Source organism: Dicentrarchus labrax, unplaced genomic scaffold (genome assembly GCF_905237075.1).
Source record: "Dicentrarchus labrax unplaced genomic scaffold, dlabrax2021, whole genome shotgun sequence".
Taxonomy (NCBI): Eukaryota; Metazoa; Chordata; class Actinopteri; family Moronidae; genus Dicentrarchus; species Dicentrarchus labrax.
In genome coordinates this window covers 21,246,953-21,272,293 of record NW_026136703.1, presented here as the reverse complement: position 1 = coordinate 21,272,293, position 25,341 = coordinate 21,246,953, and the positions used below count along the sequence as shown (strand labels likewise).

At 38.6% G+C, this 25,341-nt stretch overlaps 2 protein-coding genes across 2 annotated transcripts; both read right to left on the bottom strand.

Annotated features, from left to right (window-relative positions):
* Positions 1 to 113: 113 nt before the first annotated feature.
* On the bottom strand, positions 114 to 5,230 carry plek2 (pleckstrin 2). Its single transcript, XM_051395812.1, has 9 exons — positions 5,122 to 5,230; positions 4,692 to 4,856; positions 3,611 to 3,795; positions 3,385 to 3,476; positions 2,529 to 2,716; positions 2,317 to 2,418; positions 1,778 to 1,861; positions 1,367 to 1,445; positions 114 to 671 (listed from the first exon to the last, which is right to left on the bottom strand). Exons 1-9 carry the CDS (start codon positions 5,173 to 5,175, stop codon positions 544 to 546), a joined length of 1,077 nt encoding a protein of 358 aa, XP_051251772.1. The 5' UTR covers positions 5,176 to 5,230; the 3' UTR covers positions 114 to 543.
* A 5,771-nt stretch (positions 5,231 to 11,001) lies between these two features.
* Positions 11,002 to 24,850, bottom strand: LOC127361391 (tandem C2 domains nuclear protein). Its single transcript, XM_051395971.1, has 12 exons — positions 24,696 to 24,850; positions 23,173 to 23,247; positions 22,881 to 23,084; positions 21,465 to 21,635; positions 21,083 to 21,162; positions 18,790 to 18,859; positions 17,892 to 17,992; positions 17,021 to 17,137; positions 16,575 to 16,766; positions 13,415 to 13,529; positions 13,115 to 13,314; positions 11,002 to 12,359 (listed from the first exon to the last, which is right to left on the bottom strand). Exons 1-12 carry the CDS (start codon positions 24,697 to 24,699, stop codon positions 12,249 to 12,251), a joined length of 1,440 nt encoding a protein of 479 aa, XP_051251931.1. The 5' UTR covers positions 24,700 to 24,850; the 3' UTR covers positions 11,002 to 12,248.
* Between the last annotated feature and the right edge of the window lie 491 nt (positions 24,851 to 25,341).

Sequence of the window (25,341 nt, the reverse complement as noted above, 5' to 3'; positions counted from 1 at the left end):
TAACTATTCATTATTATATCTTACAAGTTTATAACATGTTGGTTTAGTTAAAATATTCACCTGTAAGTTAGTGACCACAGCTGTCGCATAAAGGTAGAAGAGTTACAACAGTAGTTAGTAAAGTATTTATTTCTTAAATGTAGTACAAGTGTAAAATAGCCGAAAACTTAAATATTTAAGTAAAATACAAGTTGCTTAAAATTAAATGTACTTTTCACCACTGGTGTCTGGAGTGATGTAAACATTTAATGTGGAGAATAAAGTCATAATGATTATGCTTAATAATGATAACATTGTTAAAACACATTAAAACTGAGTGATTTCAAGAGAAACTGCTACAACTGTTGGGCTTTTAAAGCCCTTTAAATCCTCATTGCACAAACTTTAAAATACAGAATTATTTTTGAGATAAATGAACAGAAATGTATCCATCAACACTTTCATCTGATTGCATGTTCCCAGTTTGTTGCTACAGTAAACATTCATGGAATGTGTAAAGTCAAAGTCTTCTTCATAGCTGGATAAATGAACTAATCCACTGCTCTATGTCTGCTTTCTGATTGCATCTATCCAGTCCATCTTCTCCTGGTGGGTCGGAGCCTGGATGAAGTAATGTGTGTCCGACTGAGTGATGATTTTAAACAAGTTGCCTTGAATGTTGCCTTTCACGCCTGTGTGGGAGGATCAAATAAAAAGTATAACTGCATTAAGATTGACACAATAAGGCTGCTTTAAATGGACAGACAGACACATTAAAGAATAAAAAGTGTAGTAACAGCTCAATATGAAAAACCAAAAGACACATTAAGTAACTTTTGTTTTGCATTAGTGTTAAATACAATAAATTATGGCTCACATTTAATCAGAAACCCAAAATACAGGTCTGTGACTGTATGATCTGTGAGCTTTAAAGGATGATTCTGGGTGTATTTTTCTTATTATCAACACATCTCATAAAAAGACCAAAACCAACAATATGAAGAAATAGAAAAAAAAAACCACTGCTCATCTGGTATCTGTTTTTTTTTTTTTTGGTCTCTGAGATATTGAGCTTCAATTAGTATTTACAGCAGCAGGATGAAAACATCAACAATAATAAGATATATCAGGCTTGGTGTTTTTCACAAGTAATAAGAAACATAGAACATTGTATACATGTATCTCGAATGGACGGACTACGTTTGCAGGATCAGTGAAATCATCCTCCATTCACCTCATCGCACCATTTAATGTTCTAAATTCTCCCAGACATATAACCTGAGTAAAAAAAAAAGGAAACCAAAACAATTTCTTCTTAATACTGGTCCTGCCTTGTAATCATTTGCTTGTTTACGTACAGTATATGTTGACATAGACAGTGACTCACCTGAGGGAACGCCATTATCGTCCAGAGAAGACACCAGACAGCCTCGCAGTGAGAAACCACCAACGGGGCTGATATCATCCTGACAAGTGACATAAGACAGGAAGTGGATTAGACTGACTCAGATTTGAGTAAATAGTTAAAGGGGAATTATGAGTGTTGAAGGAAATGATAGCAGGGTCATAGTCGGCCTGAGGGAAACAGGCAAACAAAACAACTGTGCTGTTTAGGCCAGGTCTGCTTTATAGTGTTCACTGCCATATTTAGGTCATATAATCGTAAGTCTTTGTGCGGTTTTTATATTTGCTCTGTGTCCATAAGTGAATCACACTTTCTATAAGGTGTTACCAGGTAATTAATTAACTTTCTCTAGTGATTTTATTTGCAGTTTATTGCCCTATGTTGAACACTCACCTTTGTTGGATCAAAATAGTGAAGGAAAGCCGGCTCTGAACGCAGCACAAACAGTCGCACCTTCCAGTTCTTCCTTCTGTGGCCCTGTGTTTAAACGGCCAAGTGTGTGAATGAAAGTCATATGATATAATAGTACCACTTTATAATAAGATAACGCTTATAAAAGATTAGTACTTGGAGTAGAAATAAGAATGAATTTGTTGTTGCCAGGTTGTGAAAAAACCTTTTTTTTTTTTTACCTATTCAGTAATAATGCTTTTATAAATGCTGGTAGTTCATTTACCAGTGGGGTTCTTACTTTGTAATAAACCATCATTCCTACAGTTATAAATGTTAATAAGCTGTTAAATAAAAGATTCTGGTCCAGATTCTCTGCAACCCTTTTTTCAGAATAATGGCTTATAATTGATAAAGTCTTATAACGCCATTAGGTATAACTTATAAAGCCTTTTTAAATATTTGAAATTTGTGCTGAATCTTATGTATTTATTCATTGTTATTTCCAGCATCTTAACACAGAGCTAACACAGTGTGTTTACCTGTTTGAGTAGATATCCCCTCTTTATCACTTTTCCACTCAGCTCTACTGCAGACAGCGAGGTCTCAGCCTTCACACTGCCTCTCTTCTTCAAACTGTCAGACTGGGATTAAACATGCTGTGGATTAATTACACTGATAATCTGTATGTATGTTGGCATTATCCAGCAATAAAGTGCTGGAGGTCAGTACACCAAGACTTCCTGGCACTCACAAAGCTGTACAGCGCAGTGGAGTCGTCCATAAACTGCTCACTGAGGCCGGCGGTGCGGAGAGCCTCCACACTCTTCAGGCCGATGGTCCGCAGGAAACCCTCCTCCAGCAGGGCCGAGGCCAACGTCATGGCCTCCACACGGGTCAGAACCAGCTGCGAGAACACCAGCCAGTCCACCACCTCTGAACCTGCAGAGACAACACATTTGTATATGTCTATACAAGTATTGGAGCCGGATATATACAGATATATGTATATACACAAGAACAATAGATAGATGGAAGACTGTGCATTGCTATATTTGGACATTTAAAACACTAAATGTGCATAGGGAGAAGAAATGATATATAATTATATAAAAATTGTGTTAAACAAAGTGATAAGGAAGGTATTGTTAGATGTATAAACAGGTTATTGGATACAAATATGAAGGCAATTTTCATATAGATATAAAGATAAAGACGGGAGTGTTGAGATTATACTTTTTTATTTTATTCTACTTTATTTTGAATGTATTTTTCTCCTTAACGTGTTCCAATACATTATATTATCTTATGTAAACCATTAAAACTTAAGTAATACAATTTATTTAATTACTAATGACAGCTAAAGATACAATCTAAGTTACAGAAGATGACTAATGATAATATAGTTTATACTCTATATTGTTTTTCCATAGTACTTTTTACTGTCATTGGCTTCATGAGCAAAACAGGTGCAGGGATTATAACCAACAGACAGTAACCAATGGGTGCTACAATCCCATCCTACAACAGATTATAAAGGTGGATGCATTGTCTCCAAGCAAACAGCCTCTGAGATGATGCAGAAGAATTTAAATATTGTAGAAGCTGACCTGAGAAACAGTTGCTGTAAGTGCTGCCCTGCTCTACATGGTTGCTCATCCTGATTCCACTGTGGATGTCGTACATGGAATCCAACACTTTGCTTTGAAAGAAACAAAGAAGGCAGACAGAAATGTTAAACAAAGTAAACAGAGACAAAAGGTGAGACAGTGAAAACACCACAATGTTTAACATGCTGCAAAGTCTGTGGGAGAACCTTTGTTTCTCAAGGCTTACCTCAGATTGATGTCGTGTAACTGGGATTCAGCAGGTTCCGGTTGGTTTGTCTTCCTCCCACCTTCGGTCGTCCGCAGCTTGTCGACCGCAGCGGTGATGTCAGCTGCCCAGTCATCTCTCTCCTCACGGGAACAAGCCTCCAAAAAATGATCCACCCCATTCTTTGTCTGGAGCTTGAACACCAACTAAAATAAGAGATTGATGTTCAGTTCTGTTATTCCCAGAGGACTTTGGTCCAACGTTTGTCCAAAAATGGATAACAAAGTTGGCAGAAGATGGAGATCAGGTCCTGACAAAACAGTAACCTGAGGCAAAACATTTTCTCATCAAGCGTGAGAAGATCAGAGAGACCCAGCTGGTGAAGTCACACCTTCAATGTGGTTTCTACCAATAAAAACATAAACAAAGGAAAACACTAGTGCATCCATGTTACAGACCGCAGCTGGAACAGGGCACAAACTTCAGTTGTCTCAGCATGTGTAATCTTACAATGTAAATTCAAATCTATGTCTTTGTGTCTTATGTATATTTCTGCAAATATAGTGTTTTATGATAGATTCAAACCAAGTTATGAAGGCACATTCATTGACTGTTTCTCCCAATAAACATGAATTTAGAGCTGCACAATACGGTAACAACATCGTATTTGCAAATGTTTTGACCTATATTTCAAAATTATTCATGATTAGTGTGAAAATGATCCTTTTTGAATCACAAATGTAATTTTCACTGAAAAAACTATTAAAATCATGAAATTGTCAAATGTCTGTCATAAAAAAGCGTGTTTTCTTAAATCTAGAGAACAGGAATTGTAAGTCAGGGTATCTCTGAAGCACCACAGTACTTCATAATGCTGTTTCGTTCTGCCCTACATGAATGTTATCATCATATTATTATTTGGTCTTCTTTGGGTTTAACTGATTTCACAAATGAAGGCAACAGACAGAAAACTACATACATACTTACTATGACTTCACTTAAACTAAGAATACACTTTTTCAATAGAATCTTCCACTTCTGAAACCTTTAACAATGTTTTGTGAAACTTTTGTGTATCTCTTTTGCGTCTGGAAGAACTTACCGGTCGACTTTCATACTCCAGAAAAGGACAAGTTATTTCACAGTCCTTCAGTAGGATTTTCCCTCGCTGACATGAGTCCCTTTTGCCTCCTTCGTACTTGTAATACAGCAGCTTGTCTGACATCAACACAAACCAGCGAGCCTTCCAGTTGTGTACAAGATGACCCTGTGATCAGATGATCAAAGATGTATTATATTCTCAGAAAAGAAACATACTCTTTGCTCTTGCAAAGGTTCAGCCCTAATATAACTTACATTAGTTTGACTTTACTTGGATTTTAGTGATAAAAGTGTACATCCATTTAAGAAAAAAGACAAAACTCTGCTCCACATATAAAAATATGTATGTTTACCGTATGCTACATCCCTCACTACACTGTCTATATTTAACAGCATTTGTTTTATTAAGTGTTTCACAAAAAAAGTCTTACCCTTTTCACCAGGAATCCTTCTCTTAGAACCACATTTTTCTTGTCTGTGTCCATACTGTTCAGTGTGATCTTGGCAATTGAGCTTTGCTTGTTCCTGCCTGCTTTTTCATTGTAGAGGGGAGTTTTTTATGCCTGAATAAATGCGTCACCCTGTTCACACCCACACCTTGCTCAACACTTGATGCCCATCAAATGCTGCAATTTCTACCAATTATCACAGGAGGGCGCACTGACTCCTTCAGAGACTCAGCATGGACGTTGACTGTTTGGTAAAGACTCTTGGCATATTTTTGAATGATGAATTTCTGAAAGATTTAAGGTGAACAATGTTCTGTCCAAGGAAACAGGCTTTTCCTTTTTACCTGAATGCATTTGCAATTAAGTTGCAGTGTGTGCGAGGCAGAGAAACTCAGACAGGGGAAAGGAAACATCTTTCTAAACCAAGAGCTCAAGTTTTCACTCCATCAGTTTCAGTATGTGAAGAATTCAAATCCAGGAGATGAAGCTGTAGCTGAACATCTTCCAGACAGACGAGAGATTTTTTTAATCCCATTTTAATGAAAAAACAGCAGCTGGTGGTCGACCACAGCTCTCCTGCTTTGAAGCAGCTGCACCCAATAGGAGGATGAAGTGCACATATACCTGGTTAATGAGAATAATGTGGTAGTACTTCTGCAACCACATGTGGCCCTGCTGGACATTATTCTCTACTCTGTCTCCCTTTACTGCTTCCTGATATCAACAGAATGACTGCAACTTCCTCTAAACCTCTCCATTGATCTAACTCCCTCGTTAATCATTTCAGCTTACACTGCTAAGAAAAACGTAATCGTTGGGTGCTTTGGTAACTTATCCTTCAAGTTCAACCAAGTATTAACTCCATTTAAACCATTAATAACTGATTTTATGGCCACTTGGGGGCAGCGGAAACAGGCTCTGAACACAAAACTGACATACAGTATTATCAGTAGCACCTTTTAGGTTAATATGCGTCAGCAAACAGTTTTAAACTTATCTAAACATCCAGCAACAATATTAGCATTTATTTAGAGACATATTATAATCGCTTTTGCCTGTCTTTTGGTCTCTACCAACTCCTGAAGGAAATATCTGGGTCTTTAGCTGCTAAATGCTCCACTATGTTCACCAGCTGATTGCAAACTGTGTCTGTCTGCAGTTTAGTTCTGGGCAGGTAGTGTACAGTGAGTTTTTATAGGTTTTTTGTTTAAAAAAAAAAAAAACAGCTACCTGCTGCTAAAAACTACACTACGCTAGAGTGACTGTGAACTAAAACAGTAAAGTTGCAGGTTGGAAAACCAAAACAATGAGCTGAGAGACCCTAAAACACTGTACAGTTGAGAGGAACTGCAGTGTCAGACTTTGATTGTCTGTGGATTTGTTACTGAGAGCAACAACTTTTACGTTACATAATAATTAAATGAAAAGTTCTTATAGAAATATGAATCATAGCTGCTTTGTCTTTTTGATTGTGTTGGAACGAATATTTTACTGATTAATTAGTATGATTACTCATACACTTATAAAGCTGTATCTGACATTTGTGTCTAAACTGAGGCAGTTAAATAACCTATTCTTTGAGGAACTATTAAAGTTGCAATACGTAGGATCTAAAATCTTTTTGGACTTTGGCGCCTCCTCATGGCAAACTCAAAGATTCCACATGATAATTGTGTCATTAATTCCTAGAGACTGGAAGACCTCCTGCTAAATTCATATATTTTGTTTTAATTTATAAGTATTTAAAATTAATACATTGTTCTACTGATGAGGTACAAAACGAGAGCCTTAACTTTTCCTAAATGCACATATTTTTTCTCAGTTTTACTGAGAAACGTAGTTATTGTTTTAGTGATGACGAAGTTATGATTTATCAAACTTATCTCTTCAAAATGGCTGCTTTACCTGTTCAAGAAAATATGAGGTGATGCAGAAATAGCAGTAAAAATTCTCAGGAATGTTCATTTATGTACAAATTTGCTCTTCTCGCTGTGAATTGAGTTGCCATAGTTTGTCATTTTTAAAAAGTTGGGTCCCTAGAAAAAAATTCCCCTTTTTCCCCAACACACTTAAAGGATAAGGTTGGCAATATTATACAGTGGGTACAGAAAGTATTCAGACCCCTTTAAATTTTTCACTCTTTGTTTCTTTGCAGCCATTTGCTAAAATCAAAAAAGTTCATTTTATTTCTCATTAATGTACACTCAGCACCCCATCTTGACAGAAAAAAAACAGAAGTGTAGAAATTTTTGCAAATTTATTAAAAAAGAAAAACTGAAATATCACATGGTCATAAGTATTCAGACCCTTTGCTCAGTATTGAGTGGAAGCACCCTTTTGAGCTACTACAGCCATGAGTCTTCTTGGGAATGATGCAACAAGTTTTTCACACCTGGATTTGGGGATCCTCTGCCATTCTTCCTTGCAGATCCTCTCCAGTTCTGTCAGGTTGGATGGTGAACGTTGGTGGACAACCATTTTCAGATCTCTCCAGAGATGCTCAATTGGGTTTAGGTCAGGGCTCTGGCTGGGCCAGTCAAGAATGGTCACAGAGTTGTTCCGAAGCCACTCCTTTGTTATTTTAGCTGTGTGCTTAGGGTTATTGTCTTGTTGGAAGGTGAACCTTCGGCCCAGTCTGAGGTCCTGAGCACTCTGGAAGAGGTTTTCTTCCAGGATATCGCTGTACTTGGCCGCATTCATCTTTCCTTCAATTGCAACCAGTCGTCCTGTCCCTGCAGCTGAAAAACATCCCCATAGCCTGATGCTGCCACCACCATGTTTCACTGTTGGGATTGTATTGGGCAGGTGATGAGCAGTGCCTGGTTTTCTCCACACATACCGCTTAGAATTAACGCCAAAAAGTTCAATCTTGGTCTCATCAGACCAGAGAATCTTATTTCTCATAGTCTGGGAGTCCTTCATGTGTTTTTTGGCAAACTCTATGCGGGCTTTCATATGTCTTGCACTGAGGAGAGGCTTCCGTCGGGCCACTCTGCCATAAAGCCCCGACTGGTGGAGGGCTGCAGTGATAGTTGACTTTGTGGAACTTTCTCCCATCTCCCTACTGCATCTCTGGAGCTCAGCCACAGTGATCTTTGGGTTCTTCTTTACCTCTCTCACCAAGGCTCTTCTCCCACGATTGCTCAGTTTGGCTGGACAGCCAGGTCTAGGAAGAGTTCTGGTCGTCCCAAACTTCTTCCATTTAAGGATTATGGAGGCCACTGTGCTCTTAGGAACCTTGAGTGCTGCAGAAATTCTTTTGTAACCTTGGCCAGATCTGTGCCTTGCCACAATTCTGTCTCTGAGCTCCTTGGGCAGTTCCTTCGACCTCATGATTCTCATTTGCTCTGACATGCACTGTGAGCTGTAAGGTCTTATATAGACAGGTGTGTGCCTTTCCTAATCAAGTCCAATCAGTTTAATTAAACACAGTTGGACTCCAATGAAGGCGCAGAACCATCTCAAGGAGGATCAGAAGAAATTGACAGCATGTGAGTTAAATATGAGTGTCACAGCAAAGGGTCTGAATACTTATGACCGTGTGATATTTCAGTTTTTCTTTTTTAATAAATTTGCAAAAGTTTCTACATTTCTATTTTTTTCTGTCAAGATGGGGTGCTGAGTGTACATTAATGAGAAATAAAATGAACTTTTTTGATTTTAGCAAATGGCTGCAATGAAACAAAGAGTGAAAAATTTAAAGGGGTCTGAATACTTTCCGTACCCACTGTATATTTTTGTCAACAAATCCAATGAAAAGACCAACAATGAGGTACTCTAACTTCCGTACCCTGTCTGTGGCATTCAACCCCAAGCTCAATGAGTCCTTCTGAAAATCTAAAAAACAAAAATGAGTCATCAATATGTAGTTTTAATATAATATGTAGTAAATAGTTTATTTGTTGGGGACTATTTTCAACTGCAGATTATTTGTTGCTCTAATGAGTATTTCCAGCAGCAGGACATTGCATGTCGGACTGACTCAAAATAAACTGTGTTAGTTATAATAATGTGTTTTAATCATTTTTATATAACAATGAAGTTCTATAGCATGGTGGAATAACATACATCAGGCTTTGCATACACAGTTGGTCAGGTTTCATCTGTATCTTTTAACATTGCAAAACCTTCTTGATAATTTTATAATTTTGATTAATAATGACTTTTTGTTAACAGTTTATACTGATTTTGTCTTGTTTTGGAGTTATGATCTATAGCTCACTATGATCCCTTCATAGTTTTGACTGTTTGAATACATATCGTCATACAATCTTTTATCTCAAAAACACTTTTTCAGCTGGAGAGAGAAAAACATGCAAATTCTTTAAGAATATAGCTGGAAAAAACATTACAAAAATCCTGCAGGAATTACATTTAGGATTTAAGAAAATATGTTTTTATTTTCCCTCAAGGTCTTCTGAGTTTTTTCCAACAGGTTGTCAGCGAGTTTTAATAAATTTAGGTGGTCATATGTCATATAACCCTTTTATTTTTAATGAAAATCAGAAGAGGGTCATTTGTATGTTGAGAGAGGCATGAATCTTACAGCTCTCCTCTGCTGCAGGACTCCTGTAAACTCTCCATTGTGTCTCCCAGGTGAAGGAACCTGCACATACAAGCATGCAGTTATGAGACAACTGGAATGTGCAGCAGACTGAGTGTGGCAAGAAAAGAGTCTGTTAAACACACAGACGAACAAAAAAAACCTAAATCCTGCTTCCGAGTCTCAAGCACCTTTCTTGAGTCAGAGTTAAACACGCTCCTCTGAGCTGGCTGTTAAAGTCAAGTCACAGGGTGAGGTGTGTCTGGAATGCCCTCTGTGTAACATTAACCATAAATCAAACATTAATTACGTAAAAACAAGATGATGGTGTTTTGGCATGCCAGGATATGAAAGGCTCTGACGCAGGTCAGCTCACGTGGAGCGCTTGGTTGTCCTGGTCACACACTTAAAATGCAAACACTCGCCAGACTCTGTTTTCTTGGTCCACAGACTTATTGTTCGCTGGGTGTGTGTTTGAGTGTCCACGTCCACAGCTGGTTACACAGAGCACGTCGCTGGTCAATCTCATGCTTTATGAGACTGAAAGGGAGACAGGATTCCCTTTGGGGTGATAAATATGAGGGTTTTATTCCCAAATAGCACAAATTTGTTTCTCAAAAATGTTATTTTATGTTCAAAATGATCATTAGAATCATAAAAGTTGTTACAAATCTCCAAACTTTCACACATTCCCTCTGTAATGTTGCAATTTTTCACAAAGTAGACAAATTTAATTGAATTTGAAACTCAACTTTCAAAGTGCTGCAGCTGAACAGAAATTGTTTTGATTTTTCCACAAACGACAAAATGTCCTTTTCTATAGTCGCTCCTCAAGTGTCGAGGATGAGAATGAAATTGCTCGTATACAGTACAGTAGTGACGTTAAATTGCCTTTGTGATAAAGGGTGAAATTGAAAAAACAGGATGTTCAAGAGTCAAGAGGAGAAACACCGTGTGGCAGATTATCCTGCTGTTTGCCTTGAGATTTCTCAATCAGTGGCCTCTTCAATAAAAAGTGATGCAGTGGTTTATGGTTGTTGACCCATTTTACAAGCGCCGCAGACTGTGTGTAATGTGTGCAATGTACAGTACATGCTGAAGACCTTGCCATGTTTTCCTTTTTGTGGCACAAATGAGACATTAAAAAAAGACTATTGATCACATTTCACTTAAAATCCCTAAAACTTGAAGTAACCTTCTTCTTATTTCACGTTCTACTGAAACAAAATATCACTTATAGACTAATCCTCAAACATTTTATTTTCCATTAACGCTCTCTTCACTTCTTTCTTTAAATAAACACACAAACAAACTGGACGTTTCCAAATGACACCTACTTTTAATCACTTAACTTTAAAACATTAAATACATAAAAAAATTAAAGTGCTTCACTATCAAAAGCGTACAGCTAAGGTTTGATACTGTTGTATTGTACAGTAACATGATATCCTATATAGTTAAATTAGGGTAAGGGAAAACCTTCTATCTCACCTTATAGGAAATTAAAGGATAAGTAGAGAGATATTTTTCTTATTGTCAAGAAATACCAGAAAAAGACCAAAACCAACAGTGAATTGATTCAACAAGTCTGTGTATCCTAAGCCTAATATTGCTAATTTCTCTGTACAATAGAGCTCTATTCAGACACAGTTAGCAACTAGCTGATGAACATAGCAGCGCATTCAGCAGCTAAAGAGCCAGATAGTTCCCAAACAAGTTGGTAGGGACTAAAAAGTTAAAAGTTAGTTAATAAAAGAGTGTTAATATTGGACTTATGTTCACAGCTGTTTGCTATAAGTTCCCATATCAACTTAAAAAGTGGTGATATGTAAGTGCTGTGATCACAAATTGCTTCTGCTGCCTCCAAGTGGCCAAAAAACAAGTTATTACAGGTTTAAGTAATGTCTGTAAAAAAAACAAACTACAGTGTCCAGCTGTTTTAGGAAGCCTTACGTCTTCATTAGAAAGCAATGGGGTTTAGCTCAAGAGCGAGAGACATGATAGGAAAGTCGGAAAGTATTGAGAAATAGACAAATGTAGTGTTGGCTGGTTGGTTTCTTGACAAGAAAAACATAGAATATCACAAGCTTCATCCTTTAAGATGGACCTTAATTACACACTGATAACTTTAGGTTTTAATACAGCAAGTTTGACTTTATGGTCATTGACTCTGCTTGTAAACTTTCTCTCCAACTAAAACAGAGTGGCAAGGTTTTGACTAAAAAGCTGATATACTTACAAAATACAGCATTATATACAGCTAAAAGCTAAGCTATATAATAAACTTAATTTTGTTTACACAAAAAACACCTAAAAACCTTTTCCAGAACCTTATGTACTTTGTTCGAAAACCCTATTTACAACCGAGCACCTAATCTGTCTCTGTGGAAACCGGGTCTCCCAGGCCATTCAGACCACGTTCAGTGGTTTACAGTCTGGTCCATCAGAGTCCACTCAGCCAGCGTACAGGACTGTGGCCGGCCGACTGGAAAAGCAAGCAGGCACCGCTGTACCTGCAGCATGGGAGCGTCACGTCTCGTAGTGCCCAAAGAGGAATTTAGGAGGTTTAGGCAGGGCTCAGCCTGTGCCACGCAGACACCACTTTCTCTGGGTGAGCCATCGTGTCCTTCCACTGCTCCACTGCCTCTCCGACAGGGCTGTCAAATCCCAGCTGAACCTGCCAGAAACATTGGGAAGACGATAATTCTTCAGCTTGTCCATTCATATTTAAATCTTTTCTTCAGAACATGACTGTGTATGGAAATTAAACTTTTAAATGAAGAAATATCCCAACCCGCCTTGCTTGGTCTAGTATGACCAGTAGCATAGTGGCTAATGTTAGCAAATGTCAGATACATATTTTTGCTATTATTCTTTACTACTTGTACTGCTGTTACACTTTATGTTTAAGCATGTCACAGACATATTTTTTTTTATTGTTTTATCATTACAGGGAAAACAGCATGCCGATATTTTGTAATTACCACTTGTGGCCACAGGGGGCATTGTTCATCAAGAGCTGATGGCTAATTTAGCTTTTGTCAGTACGTATTGATATTAATGAGGTAGTTATTGAAAATCTATCTCAATTTTAATGCCAGGAAGTTGGTCAGTTTACTTAAGAAGTACTTTATGTTCTGAGAAGGAAAAACATCTTGACATAATGAGATACTTTTTGGCGCATTAGCAGAAGAAAACTGGCATATGAAGAATTCATTTACCAAGAAAATGCGTTGAACGCTCAGGAACAACTACTAAATGAAACAGTTTCCTTCATCATATCAGCAGTAATGACAGCTCCACTATAAGTGAAGCCTATAGTGTGTAATATTACAACAATAAATAATAAAAATGTATTTTTAAAAAATGCTCTAGGTCATTCTAATTAAAAGAAAAGTCTGGGTCATAATTTCTTTACGAAAAACAACTCACTTGTCCGAGACACTGTTTCCTCCGGACCGAGCTCCGGCTGTAAAGTTTGACCGACAGTGAGCAGGCGTGATCTAACGCAGCGAGGAGGAAGTGGAAGGTCTCCGTCCACTGACACTGACCCCCCGAGGCCTTCAGCACGCGGGTCTTCTTCTTCATCACCACCCGCCCCAACTGGTGCATCTCCACTTTGACAAAAAATGCTTCAGAGTGGAGAGAGAGAGGTATGGAAACAACAGTATGGTTACTCACATGAACCACACGGGACTGGAGTTCACATTAGACCATTTCAGTGACACCTACCTTGGGTGAGTGGTGAGGAGGCTGCTGGGAGGTTTTGGGCGGCGAGGACTTGGAGCTGGATGCGTCCATTGACTGGCTGAAAGCAGGTGGTGAGATGCAGCTCGGAGTGACACACCTGAAAGAGGGTGATCAATTACATTTTAATACTTAGACATTTAATAGTTAATTTTTGATTGTGTATAGAGGAATAATCTTTGAATTTCTCTCTCATAATGGATAATGGATGCAATCATGTATCCAAATTCAGAAAGATTTTACAGTTTTATGGATGTTTGTTATAGTGCTGGCTCTGCAAAACATCCTGAAAGACACTTCAGAAGATTATAAAGGGAAGCAGCCTGACAAAATAACCTACAGCTACAGTACCTAGTTGCTTAGTAATGCATCCACTGATTAAGAAAGGAAACTTTAAGACAAACAAAAAACATAATACATAATTTGTTTTCTGGACTTCTTAGGGGCTACTGAGCACCGAAGACATCACCAGCATCAAGTAAACATGTCCAAGAAAGACCAACCACCATCGAGCTTCATCCGAACTGGACCAGCACTGTAGCAGTTACAGAGTCTCAGAGTTTGATATTTTGACCTTTTAGCGTCGTTCTCTCAGAGCAATCACTGTAAGCTTTTAGGACAGCTGTTTGGTGTCAGTTGAAGCTACATGTGAAGAGTTTGTGACTTTAAAACTACAACAGATTGACCTTTAATTATTGGCCAAAAAGATGTAATTTTGGCAAAAAAAAGGCCCTAACGCACAAAGTGCTTCTAACATTCAAGTTTTGACATCAAACGAGCAGTTTGAGGGACAAAATATTTTGACCTTTAAATACAGCGCTTGTGTTTTTCAAAATTTTCTGTGTTCGTCAAACCTGGGGTAACACGTCTGAGGTATTACATTGGACTTTAAAAGGGGGTAATTACTGCAACTTCTCGATTAGTGGTCGACTGATATGTGTTTTTCTGTTGCTGATATTTAGAGAGCAGGGCTCTATATATAAAACTGATACCAAAACAAAGGAAAGTAATTTGTATTTCCATTATTATATGCACATTACAATTGAATAAACCTGCTTAACTTAGCCAGTAACATGATGTTTTAGATGGAATTTTTATAAATTAATAAAAAAGAAAAAGACACTGGGTCATGCTATAGATTTCAGGATATGACTGACATTTAAAGGGAGAGTGGGAAACAGTAAACTGCATTATTCTATCCATTATAAAATTATAATAAGCAAATGTAAGGAAGCTGACATGCTGAACAACATTTTTTAACACACCTCATACGTATCAGCTTGTTAGCATTATCATTGTAAGCATGTTAGCATACTGACGCATACCACTAATACGGCTGTAGACTCTTAGTTTTGTTGTATGATTCATTTTAGACTGCTCCTGCTTCTTTTCAAATTGTTGCTGATTTTTTTCCTGTTCAAGACTTCCACAAATTCAGCCGTCTTCATCCTTAAGAGCCTCTACCGAGGGACAGTGATTTGGACAATTTTTGCCTTTTGTGTCCACCAGATGGGTAAATTCACTGACTGTATGAAATTGTCCCTCTGACATCCTAATGATGATTCACTGTCTGATCCCTTAAGTGCAGAAACAGTTCACATTTTACTGTCACTGGCCAGACATGCACCCATTTATCAACAAAACCACTCACTGTTGCTGAAATGGTTTGAGGTTTGACCTACTTTCCATGTCTTACATTTCCAGAATCCGCACTCTTGTTTCTTCTCCGAAATAAAAGCCTGTTTCCCAATTTCCCTCAATCATGAATCTCCTTTCTCTTATTCCTGTGATGATGCAACAACATTAAGTCTGACTCAACATCAATATTACCCTGGCCAAGAGTACGGTACATTCCAGTGGGGTACAATGCATCATGGGGACAGTTTTATAAGGCACACACAGTGCTTTGTTCTTATTTACCATGCATGTACAAAGGGGTGATAAAAGACAGCAGCCAACAGAGGAAATGGCAGAGAATAAGTTGTAAAAGTCTGGGATATTCCCACACTGCAGGTTTTTTCCTCATGGCTACAACAACTGGAGAGTGGGTAAAACAACCCAGACCATACCAGGTCCATTGGTGAGCAGCCAGTATGAACATCGAATAACAAACTCAGCACTGATTATTTGGACTAGATGACTCAAACTTTGTGACTCAGCAAATGTCAATCACTATTTGTCCCTCTGCCTTTCTTTTCGTAGCTTTAGTTGCTATGTTGCCATAATCTAATATCAAAAATACATTTTCTAGATGGACTAAACAGAGTAAAACAAAAGGTCATACCAAGCAATTTAAAGCCACTATGTGTGTATTATAAGCCATGATAGGAGCATGATGGCAGTCAGTCAGTTGGTTCATCACTCTGGTGCAGCCTGAAATATGTCAACAAAGTTTCCATGAAAGTCTGTGCAAACATTCATGGTCCCCAGAAGATGAACCATGTGGACTTTGGTGATCCCCTGAGGTTCCCTCTAGCGCCATGTGAGTTCCACATTTGTCATTTTGGTTCCACTGCATGGAATGACTCGGCTCAACTGAACTTGCTAGGAACATTTTTTTTCCTTGGTTTTCTATTGGCAGAAGTTGTGGATATTACCTGCTCTCTTTTTGTTATCATCTCGGTTGGGGTTCTAAGAGAACTGGGTCGATAGGTGGACTTAAAACACTGCAGACCACTGATTGGTCAGAGAGAATAGTCACTAATCATACTTGTGCGACATGGGACATCTTGCACTGCATCCAGTATAATGTTGAAGATGAAGTCACAGAAGTTTCACACAGATAGACAGTTTTCCAGCTACATTGAAGGAGGTACTATCTGCAGTGGAAAACCGTTAATATAGTAGGCTATCTAAAGACATTCTTAAGGATAAACACATGGAATTAATCCGAAATCTGACATGGAGGTAAAGTGGTTAAAGGTCGATGATATATAAAAAAATCCCTTCCATGAGATTTGTCTGGTTTGAGATAATAATTGTTTCATTCGTGGTGATCCGTGATCTTGTAAATGTTCTTAAACTGTGTTACTATTTGAAACACCAGTGAGAGACAATGTAATGGAAACAAAAACAGGACACCAGACTTAAGACCAAAAACAGACTCATGTGCCACAAGCCTGACTCATAACAAGGGAACACTCACAGAGGACTTGGACGGAGGGTTGAAGTCGAGCCAGTGCTCTGTCTCCTGAGGGCCGAGCTGTCGTAGGGAGAGCACGCACTCCGCCGCCGTACGTTTCCTGGGGTTGTGTGTTTGCAGCCGCAACACCAGAGCACTGCAGCGCAACTGCTGGAGACGCAGCGCAAATACAAAGGTCTCCATGAAGGACACGTCCTAAAGAGAAGAAGGAGCAGACAATAAAGTCATTCAGAAACAATAAATCCATTTGATGCAAACTGGAACAACAACGCTGCAAAGTTTTTGGTACATAGCATCTTAAGAAAGGAAAAGAGCCAAATGAAAACCACCTTTTTATTCATAAACCTTCTCTTAAAACCTGAGCTACAACTTTATTTGTGACCATAAACATAAAAATAACTTTAATTTCTGCATTTCATCCGTTTTTAGACAGTGGTCCTGTGCATTACCTGACAGTACTCCTTAATCGAGCTCTTGAACTGTATCGGTTTGGGGATGGTGATGATCCCTTTAAATCCAATCTTTTGTTGCTCCACTCCATCCGGAGGAACGTTGAGGTCTGAACACTGATAAAGAAAGAGGAAAAAGGACATTTTAGTCGAGGCAGGTCAAATCTATTTATAGGCTCAAGTGCTCTTAAGCAAACAGGTTTGGGGCAAACTGCTCTACTTATCAAAAAGGACACAAATACAAAAGTGTGGATGTGAGTATTATGTGAGTATTATTTGTATTGTTTTTAATATTTTCAGAAACAACCGGCTGCTTTAACATTTGATGTGCTCTTTTTCTTTTGTAAAAGCTTTATTCATGCAGGACATGCTTCATTGATGCTCCAGGAAAGACATTTGACATAATGTCACACAACAAGGGCATTTGTGCAACGTTCAAAATCCCATTGGATAGGTCAAGTGCTGCACTGAACCCAAATGAACCCTAACCAAAACCTTAATCTTGGGTGGGAAAGAGGTCCCCCTTTTTTTATTTTTGACCCAGCTCCTTGAGAGGACGTCTCTTAAAGCCTTAAAACTGTAAACAAATATTTACCACACACACAGTGGGTGTCGCCTTTTGCGTGAATGCACTCTTCCTCAGATGCACGGATCACTGTGCTTTAGCATCAATGGGGACAGTTCTGTTCCTTAAAAAAAATAACCTTTTCCTGCCGAGTGTCTGAGCCAAAGTTAATAGAGCACTGAGAGGAGCTAATAGAGACCTGTGTTCTGGACACACAGAGGGTCCATTGAGAAATGCTGCAGAAGAGCACAATGAAGCTTTTTGTGTCCTCATGCTGCCCTTTTTCCTCACAGCATGTAACCTTACCTGGACCAGAGTGATCCACACCTGCTCCACAGCCTCCTGGTAGCTCACTCGGACGCACACCTTCCCCAACTCGCGCTCGTCCCCGGACAGGTTGATGGAGTCTGTAACATTTGAATGAGACGACAGCAGCGCAACAGGAACAAATTATTAGATGCAATGTTATGATTTAGATATGAGCTATATTGAGTTTTTGTTTGAATGTTAAAAGCTGATATAGATGGAAATGTATACGGTTTTGCACCAAATTTAATGTATAATCTAAGATTTCATCTTTCTGGATTGTTTATGAATAAAACAGTATTCATTTTCTACTTATTTGGGCAATCATCTGACCTTTTCTGCCCCTTTCAAATGTCTACAGAACTACTCAAGCAGGATAGCTTTACAGAGCTTTCTGTGATTCTGATTATCAGTACAAAAAACACAGCATTATTGTTGCATAGTATAAAAAAAAGCAAAATTAATAGAGGTGGCCATTTGTCATGGCAGTTCATGACTTAATTGAAAAAGTTGTAACATAAGTTTGCAATTGAAAGAAATAACAGCAACCAAAAGGAAAAACAACTTTATCTTTATACAAATAATTTATCTCTTATTATAACAAAGAAGCCTCTCTTCATGGAATAATACAATCTTTATGTAAGAAGGCTTATCTCCGAAGCTCAATTGTGGACTGTAGTGAAAACATTTGGAAGTGATTACTATGTCTGCCCTTTCATGATTGCACAATGCAGAGTGATCGTAATCAGACTGAAGTCATGACCCCTTGGGTCTTTTTGTTTTCTTTTTCTTTTTTTTTCTTCACCAGAAGAGGACGGTGGTAGACAGAGCTCCACCCAAACATGAAATTTAAAAGGGAAAATGCTTGTAGATAGAGACAAATCTGTGTTTAAGTTACCCAGGCTGCTTTCGATGGAGCCTATCATGGAGGATGTGCTGCTGAGGACGCTGGAGACGGAGTCGAAGCGCTGCAGGCGAATCCAAAACACATACAGATAGTCAGGAGAGCACGAAAGGTTCATTATTCTATAAACTTTAACATTTAACAAGAGTCAGCAGCCACTTTTATGAGGCTGTACATAGGTGCAGGTATAATGTTTACCATGTTCAGTATCTTAAACAATTCCCATTAAACTCAAAGTACAGCTGAGGCTGATGAGAGCGTCATTAGTTTTGCAGGTATGTAGTCATTAACCAAAATACTGGACAAATGATCAGTGCTATATGATCAGTCAGGGGATCAAAGACATTACAGTTCATCCTCTGAGGACCATGAATGCTTGAACCTGAATTTCATGTCAGTCCATCAAATAGTTGCTGAGACATTTCACTCAAAACCACCAACATTAACCTCCATTAAGGTCATTAGGCTTTCCCATCTGGGGACAGTTGTTGAGATACTGACGAACGTAGCTTTCAGCTTTGCAGGAATGACAATGAAAATCACTTCACATCCTCTTCTTTAACTTTAAAAACATCACCTCTCACTGGTTCTTATTGCTTTACTTGCACTTTTCATTTCACATCTTCATTCGGGAAACTCTGGTTTACTGCTATTAGATATATTGCCAAGGTGCGCCTTACTTTTATTACTTACTACTGTTTGCTCATAGCGTTGCCAGGCTAAACATTTGAACTAACTGAAACGCAATTTAAAAAACCACTGCATGTTGCTGTGGCTAATAGACACATCAACAGAAAGTGAATGTAAATGTATCCGTGTTGGAAATAGTGCTCTGTCATTTATGTGATGCTGTAATGTTTATTGAGGTTTTGGGCGAGACATTAACCCGACTGTTTGTAACACAGCTATTCGTGTTAAGTAATAAGAGCAGTTGACAGGTATACTATAACACATCTTTTACAGAACAAAGAAATACGCCCCAACTTGCTCATTGTTTTCCACCATATTGTATTAGTGATTAAATACCACTTAGTCGCAGACAATCTACAGCTGAATCATACGTAGCAAACAAAAATACATTCAGGGACGGCCGCCAAACTGGAGGAGTAAGTGCTGAACTTTATCATCACTTTCAAATTAAGATCCATAAAACCTTTTAGATCCACTTCAAAAGGATTTACTAGATTATCTCCATCATCGACTTTCTATTATAAATAGAGGATCTCTGAGGGTGTTTTGACTTTTTTGTTATTTTAAGGATGTAAAGAAGTTATACAGAGTCCCAAATTGGACTGAATACAGTTAAATGGCCAAGACACAGATCTCAGTGAGGCACCTCTCCTGTTTATTAAAGTTATATATAATTACAATGAGTGTAAAAAGGCATATAAAGGCTTTATATAAATGTTTTCCTTCACCACTGATCAGCTGTCAAAATCAATTGAATTAAAACTTTTAATTAAGTTATTTAGTTATACTTATAGTTGGACATTTTGATAAATAAATGTTTTAATTTTCTTAGTGTTAGTTGAAACTACCAATACAACTCTCATAAATCTCTGTTCAATACTGGGCTTCAGCCAGCAGCTGGTTATCTTAGCTTGGCATAAAGACTGGAAACAGGGGGAAAACAGCTAGCCTGGCTCTGTCCAAAGGTAACAAAATCCGCCTCCAAGGCTCACAAATGAACAAATAATATCTCATTTGTTCAAGACATACAAAAAACAAAGAAGGCGTCAAAATGACAAATCGTGTTTTTATGAAGAATTAAGTGCCGGAGTATTAGTGGAGACTCCAGGAAATAGTCAGATATATAACCCATGGTAAAACCACAACATGTCATTTCTACACTTTGTTGTTAACAAATGAGATATAATATGTTTTAATAGTTAGCTTTAGAAATGCTAGTATTCATATTTTGTTACATTTGGACAGAGCCAGGCTAGGAGGTTCCCCCTGTTTCCAGTCTCTATGCCAAGCTCAGCTAAGCTGTTTAACATGATATCTGAATGGCAAGTATCTTTTCAAGACTTTTAAACACAGTTAAGCTTAACAGTGTAGATAAGCTGCACCCATCCAGCAGCTCACCTGCTCCCTTATAATAAACTCTTCAGGATATAATGACCACATCACTTTACCCCCTTAAATTAAAATACCAGCCTGTGAGACTTTGCAATGTTCCACTATGCTGCTGAGGACAGTGGAAACTATGAAACTATATTTAGTCTGGGTTGACACAGGGTGAGAAATGCTGTGTGAATACAGATTAGATAGAGAGCGATCTCACCTGCATGTGATTTGGAGAACTGGACAGATCAAACATGGAGCTGCTCAATCGCTGCTCGACGACCGGCTTCAGAGTCAAACCTAGAGCCAAAACATCAGACAGATACATAGATTATTTCTTATCCCTTTATTTACAACGCTTATCTCTCTACTACTGCAGACAAACTGAAAAATTGGGACAAACTGTTGAATAGGTGTAACATAATAATGAATATGCACCCTGTGTTTGGCTGTAACACAAACTTCTGATTTCTTTTTTAGCACCTCAAACATATACAAAAGTAAGAAATTCAAACATTGTGAGATATATATGTACAAATGATTGATTTCTGGCTGGCATACAGTCACAGATCTTTGATGTGGTGTACTTCTGCATCTGCTACCTGGACTTTGGGGACCGCCGTATTTGTTTTTCAGTGTGTTGCGGCGCGTCGAGCCGGGTGACATGAACTCCGCCATCTGACCCTGATGGAAGCTGGACTCGGGGCTGTAGGTGAAGTGACTGGAGCCCAGCAGCTCTGCTTTCCTCTCTGCATACGTGCACCGGGCTGAACCTGCAGACAGAAAGCAGGGTTGGAGGTCAGCTTACGTCCATTTGACCAAATTATTCTTTTCAGTCAGTAAACTAAAGGACCACAGCTACTCATTAAGAACCAGGATATCCTGGTACTTGTCTCCTGTGTAATCAAATATCCGGCCGTACCTCGGTAACCTCTGAGCTGATTTTAATGAAACTTAGACACATAATGCAATTGGCTCTGAGTCCACAGTGAGGGTTGAGCTTGTTAGGGTGGAGTAATATGTGTCAGTCGACCTAACCCTATATTGAGGTGAGATTACACGTGTTATTCCACCCTAGTTAAACTGTATCTCTGGGCTGACTGACCTATTGTAAAGTGTGTCATAACTTCAAGCTGTAAAAAAGCCAAAATTCTTAAACTGTACAATGACCTGATGGAGACGCTGTTGTAGTCAAAATATATCGCCCAAGCACAATCAAACCTTTGTCTCGTCTAACTAACAGACATCTGCATAAATTCAGGTCAACTGTTTGCAAATACTACAGTGCCAGCTTTGTTCTGCTGTTAGAGAACCAGATGTTAGCCAGCTCAAACCTACTGTACACTGAACAGTGTCTGCAATAATACACAAGACATTTTGTTTTCAGAGAGTTGTCTTTGAAAGTTCCAGTGTGTAACATTTAGGAGGATCTAATAGCAGAAATGGAATATAATATCCATAGGTATGTGTTCATTAGTATATAAGCACAAGAAATAAGAATCGTTGTGTTTGTTACCTTAGAATGAGACGTTTTTATCTACAGAGGGAGCGAGTCCTCTTCCACGTAGGCCATGTTTTTACAGTAGCCCAAAACGGACAAACCAAACACTGGCACCACATAAGGCCTTTTGCATCTTTTACGGGTTTGGCCACCGTAGTTTCTCCTTACACGCGCGGAAGGCTGAGCTGTATTGAAATGCTCTCAATCTGCAACTTCTCCGCTAGATGCTACAGATATAAGATGTACAGTATGACGCAATAAAGAAAGTAAAAGTTCAGATATCAATTACATGTTGTGTATTCAGTGTGGTTAGAGACACTGTGATGATGGGACTGGCATTATTTACCAACCCAACCTTTAAATCAACACTAATGGCAGATTTGTACATTGTTGCAGTTCATTTGCATGTGACAGTGTAAATTACTTCAGTCCCTCAAGATGTAGAAGATACTGAGCATCTTCCAGTGCAAACAAAGGGAGAACAGCCAGCTGATGTCATTCTTCATTAGGTACATACTCTGAAGCCCAGGCTGTAAATTGGGGTAGCGGGAGCCTCTGGGTTGGATGTAAGAGGCCTTGAAGGTCGGCAGGACAAACGGCACCTCTCTGCCATCCGGAGGCAGCTTGGACAGTAGGTAATCTTCTGCGACTACCCTTCTCCCTTCATCTAGCTCCTGTCCTAATGCTGCTGCCTTGTTCGGAGGCATCTTCAGTGTGATCACTTGAAAGCAGAGGAAATCACTCAATCAGAAACAACACACTCTGTCAAAGCTGTCTGATACGCAGCTGTGCAAGAACGTCACGTTTACCTTGGGTCTCCTGCTCCTTCCCCTTCTTCTTCATGAACGTCTTGCAGCAGTCTTTGAGGCACTCCATGGCTGCAACTGGAAATATTTCAATGTTGAGAGACTAAGTGGAAGTTATAGTTTACACAGTAAACAGTGATACCACCAGGCCTGGAACAAGCCTTTCTGGGGACCTAATCAGAAGGTGATAACACTCCAAATACCAAAATAAAATAGAAAAAACAGTTTTTGCATAAATTTATAAATTAATTATTTTTTTATAATCACAAACTTTGTTATAGTGTCCTCAAATCACCAAAATCTGGCATAGCGCCCCCAAACTTGGCAATTTTTGTTATAGTGCAGCCCTATCAATCCCAAACTTTGGTATAGTGCCCAAATACCATGTTGTGATCCAAAACTTTTATTTAGTTCCACAAAAAACAGCGTTTGTTATGGCACCCCAAAAACCTCAAAATTTGAGTTCACTAAGATCCCCAGGATTAGGTGAAGCACCTCATCATTGCTAAAATTCGTAATTTGATAGAATTTGCTAGAATTTGCTGTACTTTTCCAAAATTTAAAATAATTGTTGCTATAATAATGAAAGTTGTTATTATGCACTTAAATCCGATAAAGGTGGTGGAGCACCCCCAATTTTTTTATTTGATACAACCCCAAAATTTGTTACAGCACTCTTCGTAATGGTAGAGTGCTCCCAAAATATGTTATAGTGCGCACATATGCCCCAAATTTGGTGCAGTGCCCTAAAAATGAGTTTATTGTTATGGTCCAAAAGTCAGGTTTACTGAAATCCTCCAAATCTGGTACAATACCCCCAGATTTGTTGATATAATCCCACAATTATATATAGATAGATAAATAGATTGATAGATATAGATATAGATATAGATACATATGTTCCGTTTATGCCCCAACCCCAAAGCGAGAGAATAAACCCCAAATTTGGTAAAGAGCCCCAAGATGTGTTATCCAAAAATATGATATAATGCATCGACACTGGCACAATTTGCTTTGCAAAAACATATAATCTGTATTATTGTTCCGATAAATTCCAAAGTTTGTGATTTGATGTAATTCTCAAATGCGTCCAACTCAATGACCCCAAAATTATAATCCCCGAATTATTTCCCTGCAGATTACTGCAATTAGTTTATAATATATAATATAACATAATGTAATGTAATATGATATATAATATAGCTGTAACCTCCAAATTTTGTCACAGTGCTCTCAAATTCCTAATTTCACTCTCATGGCTGCTAAATTATGACAAAAAGAAGAAATGAGTACACTTTCAGTGAGTTTATGGACCTCCTGGAGGATCCATTAACACTCATCTGCAATCACAAAGTGAAGAGCATAAATCATTTCATCAGCCCGGAACCAACTGCTCCACAAACAGCGCGCTGTGCTGCGGCCGTATGGAGGAATCTGCGTCTGTGTCACCTTGCTACATACACATTAAACAGCAATTAATCAACTATTACCTGGAATTACAAAAACCAGCAAACATGGAAACTTACCCATGAGATGTTTTCAGTGAAAGAGGATAAACTTTGCGCATCCAGCGGTGCAGTTCACCCTCATGGGCCGGAGGAGGGAAATGCCAGTAAGCTCAGGTTTATGGTGTCTACTTTAGTTACAGGTCTCTCTCTCTCTCTCTCCCTCTCTCTCTCTCTCTCTCACTCTCCCTCACCCTCCTTCCCCTCCTCCCCCTATCTGACTCTCTAATTCCCGGACTGACTCTGTGCGTATTTGCGCTTCCTTCCCCGAACAGAGAACCACTTTCTGTTTGGATGTTTTGGTTTTTCCCCACTAATCATCTCTGTGTGCTCGCTGTCATTTTAGTTTTTCCTCCTCAGCAGATATCTCACCACTGTCCAAATAATAATCCACCATACAGGAACTGACTGCCTTTATTTATTTAATTAATTAATTACGGGACTCACTGACAGCTCCAACCAACAGCGTCCTTCATTGTTTTTTATTGTTTTCTTTTTTCTACTTTCTACTGAATCTAAATGTATTTTATGTGATAGGGACAATGCAAATCAACATAGTTCCAATACAAAGAGTTTACAGTTGTTGCACATTTTCAACTCTTGACTCTAAAATCTGTTTAATTTAGTGTAGTCTGTTATAATCCTCAGTTGGTATTGTGCACCCAGT

Bases quoted from the DNA above. Each gene is read 5' to 3' on its own strand.
- plek2 (XM_051395812.1), bottom strand. From the start codon at position 5,175: ATGGACACAGACAAGAAAAATGTGGTTCTAAGAGAAGGATTCCTGGTG. The intron at 2,419-2,528 runs GTGAGTGCCAGG...GTTTAATCCCAG, and splicing joins CCACTGCGCTGTACAGCTTT to TCTGACAGTTTGAAGAAGAG. The intron at 672-1,366 runs GTGAGTCACTGT...CCTCCCACACAG, and splicing joins CGATAATGGCGTTCCCTCAG to GCGTGAAAGGCAACATTCAA.
- LOC127361391 (XM_051395971.1), bottom strand. The intron at 21,636-22,880 runs GTATGTACCTAA...TTCTGTCTGCAG, and splicing joins TTTACAGCCTGGGCTTCAGA to GTTCAGCCCGGTGCACGTAT. The intron at 17,993-18,789 runs GTAACTTAAACA...CAAATGTTACAG, and splicing joins CTCCATCGAAAGCAGCCTGG to ACTCCATCAACCTGTCCGGG.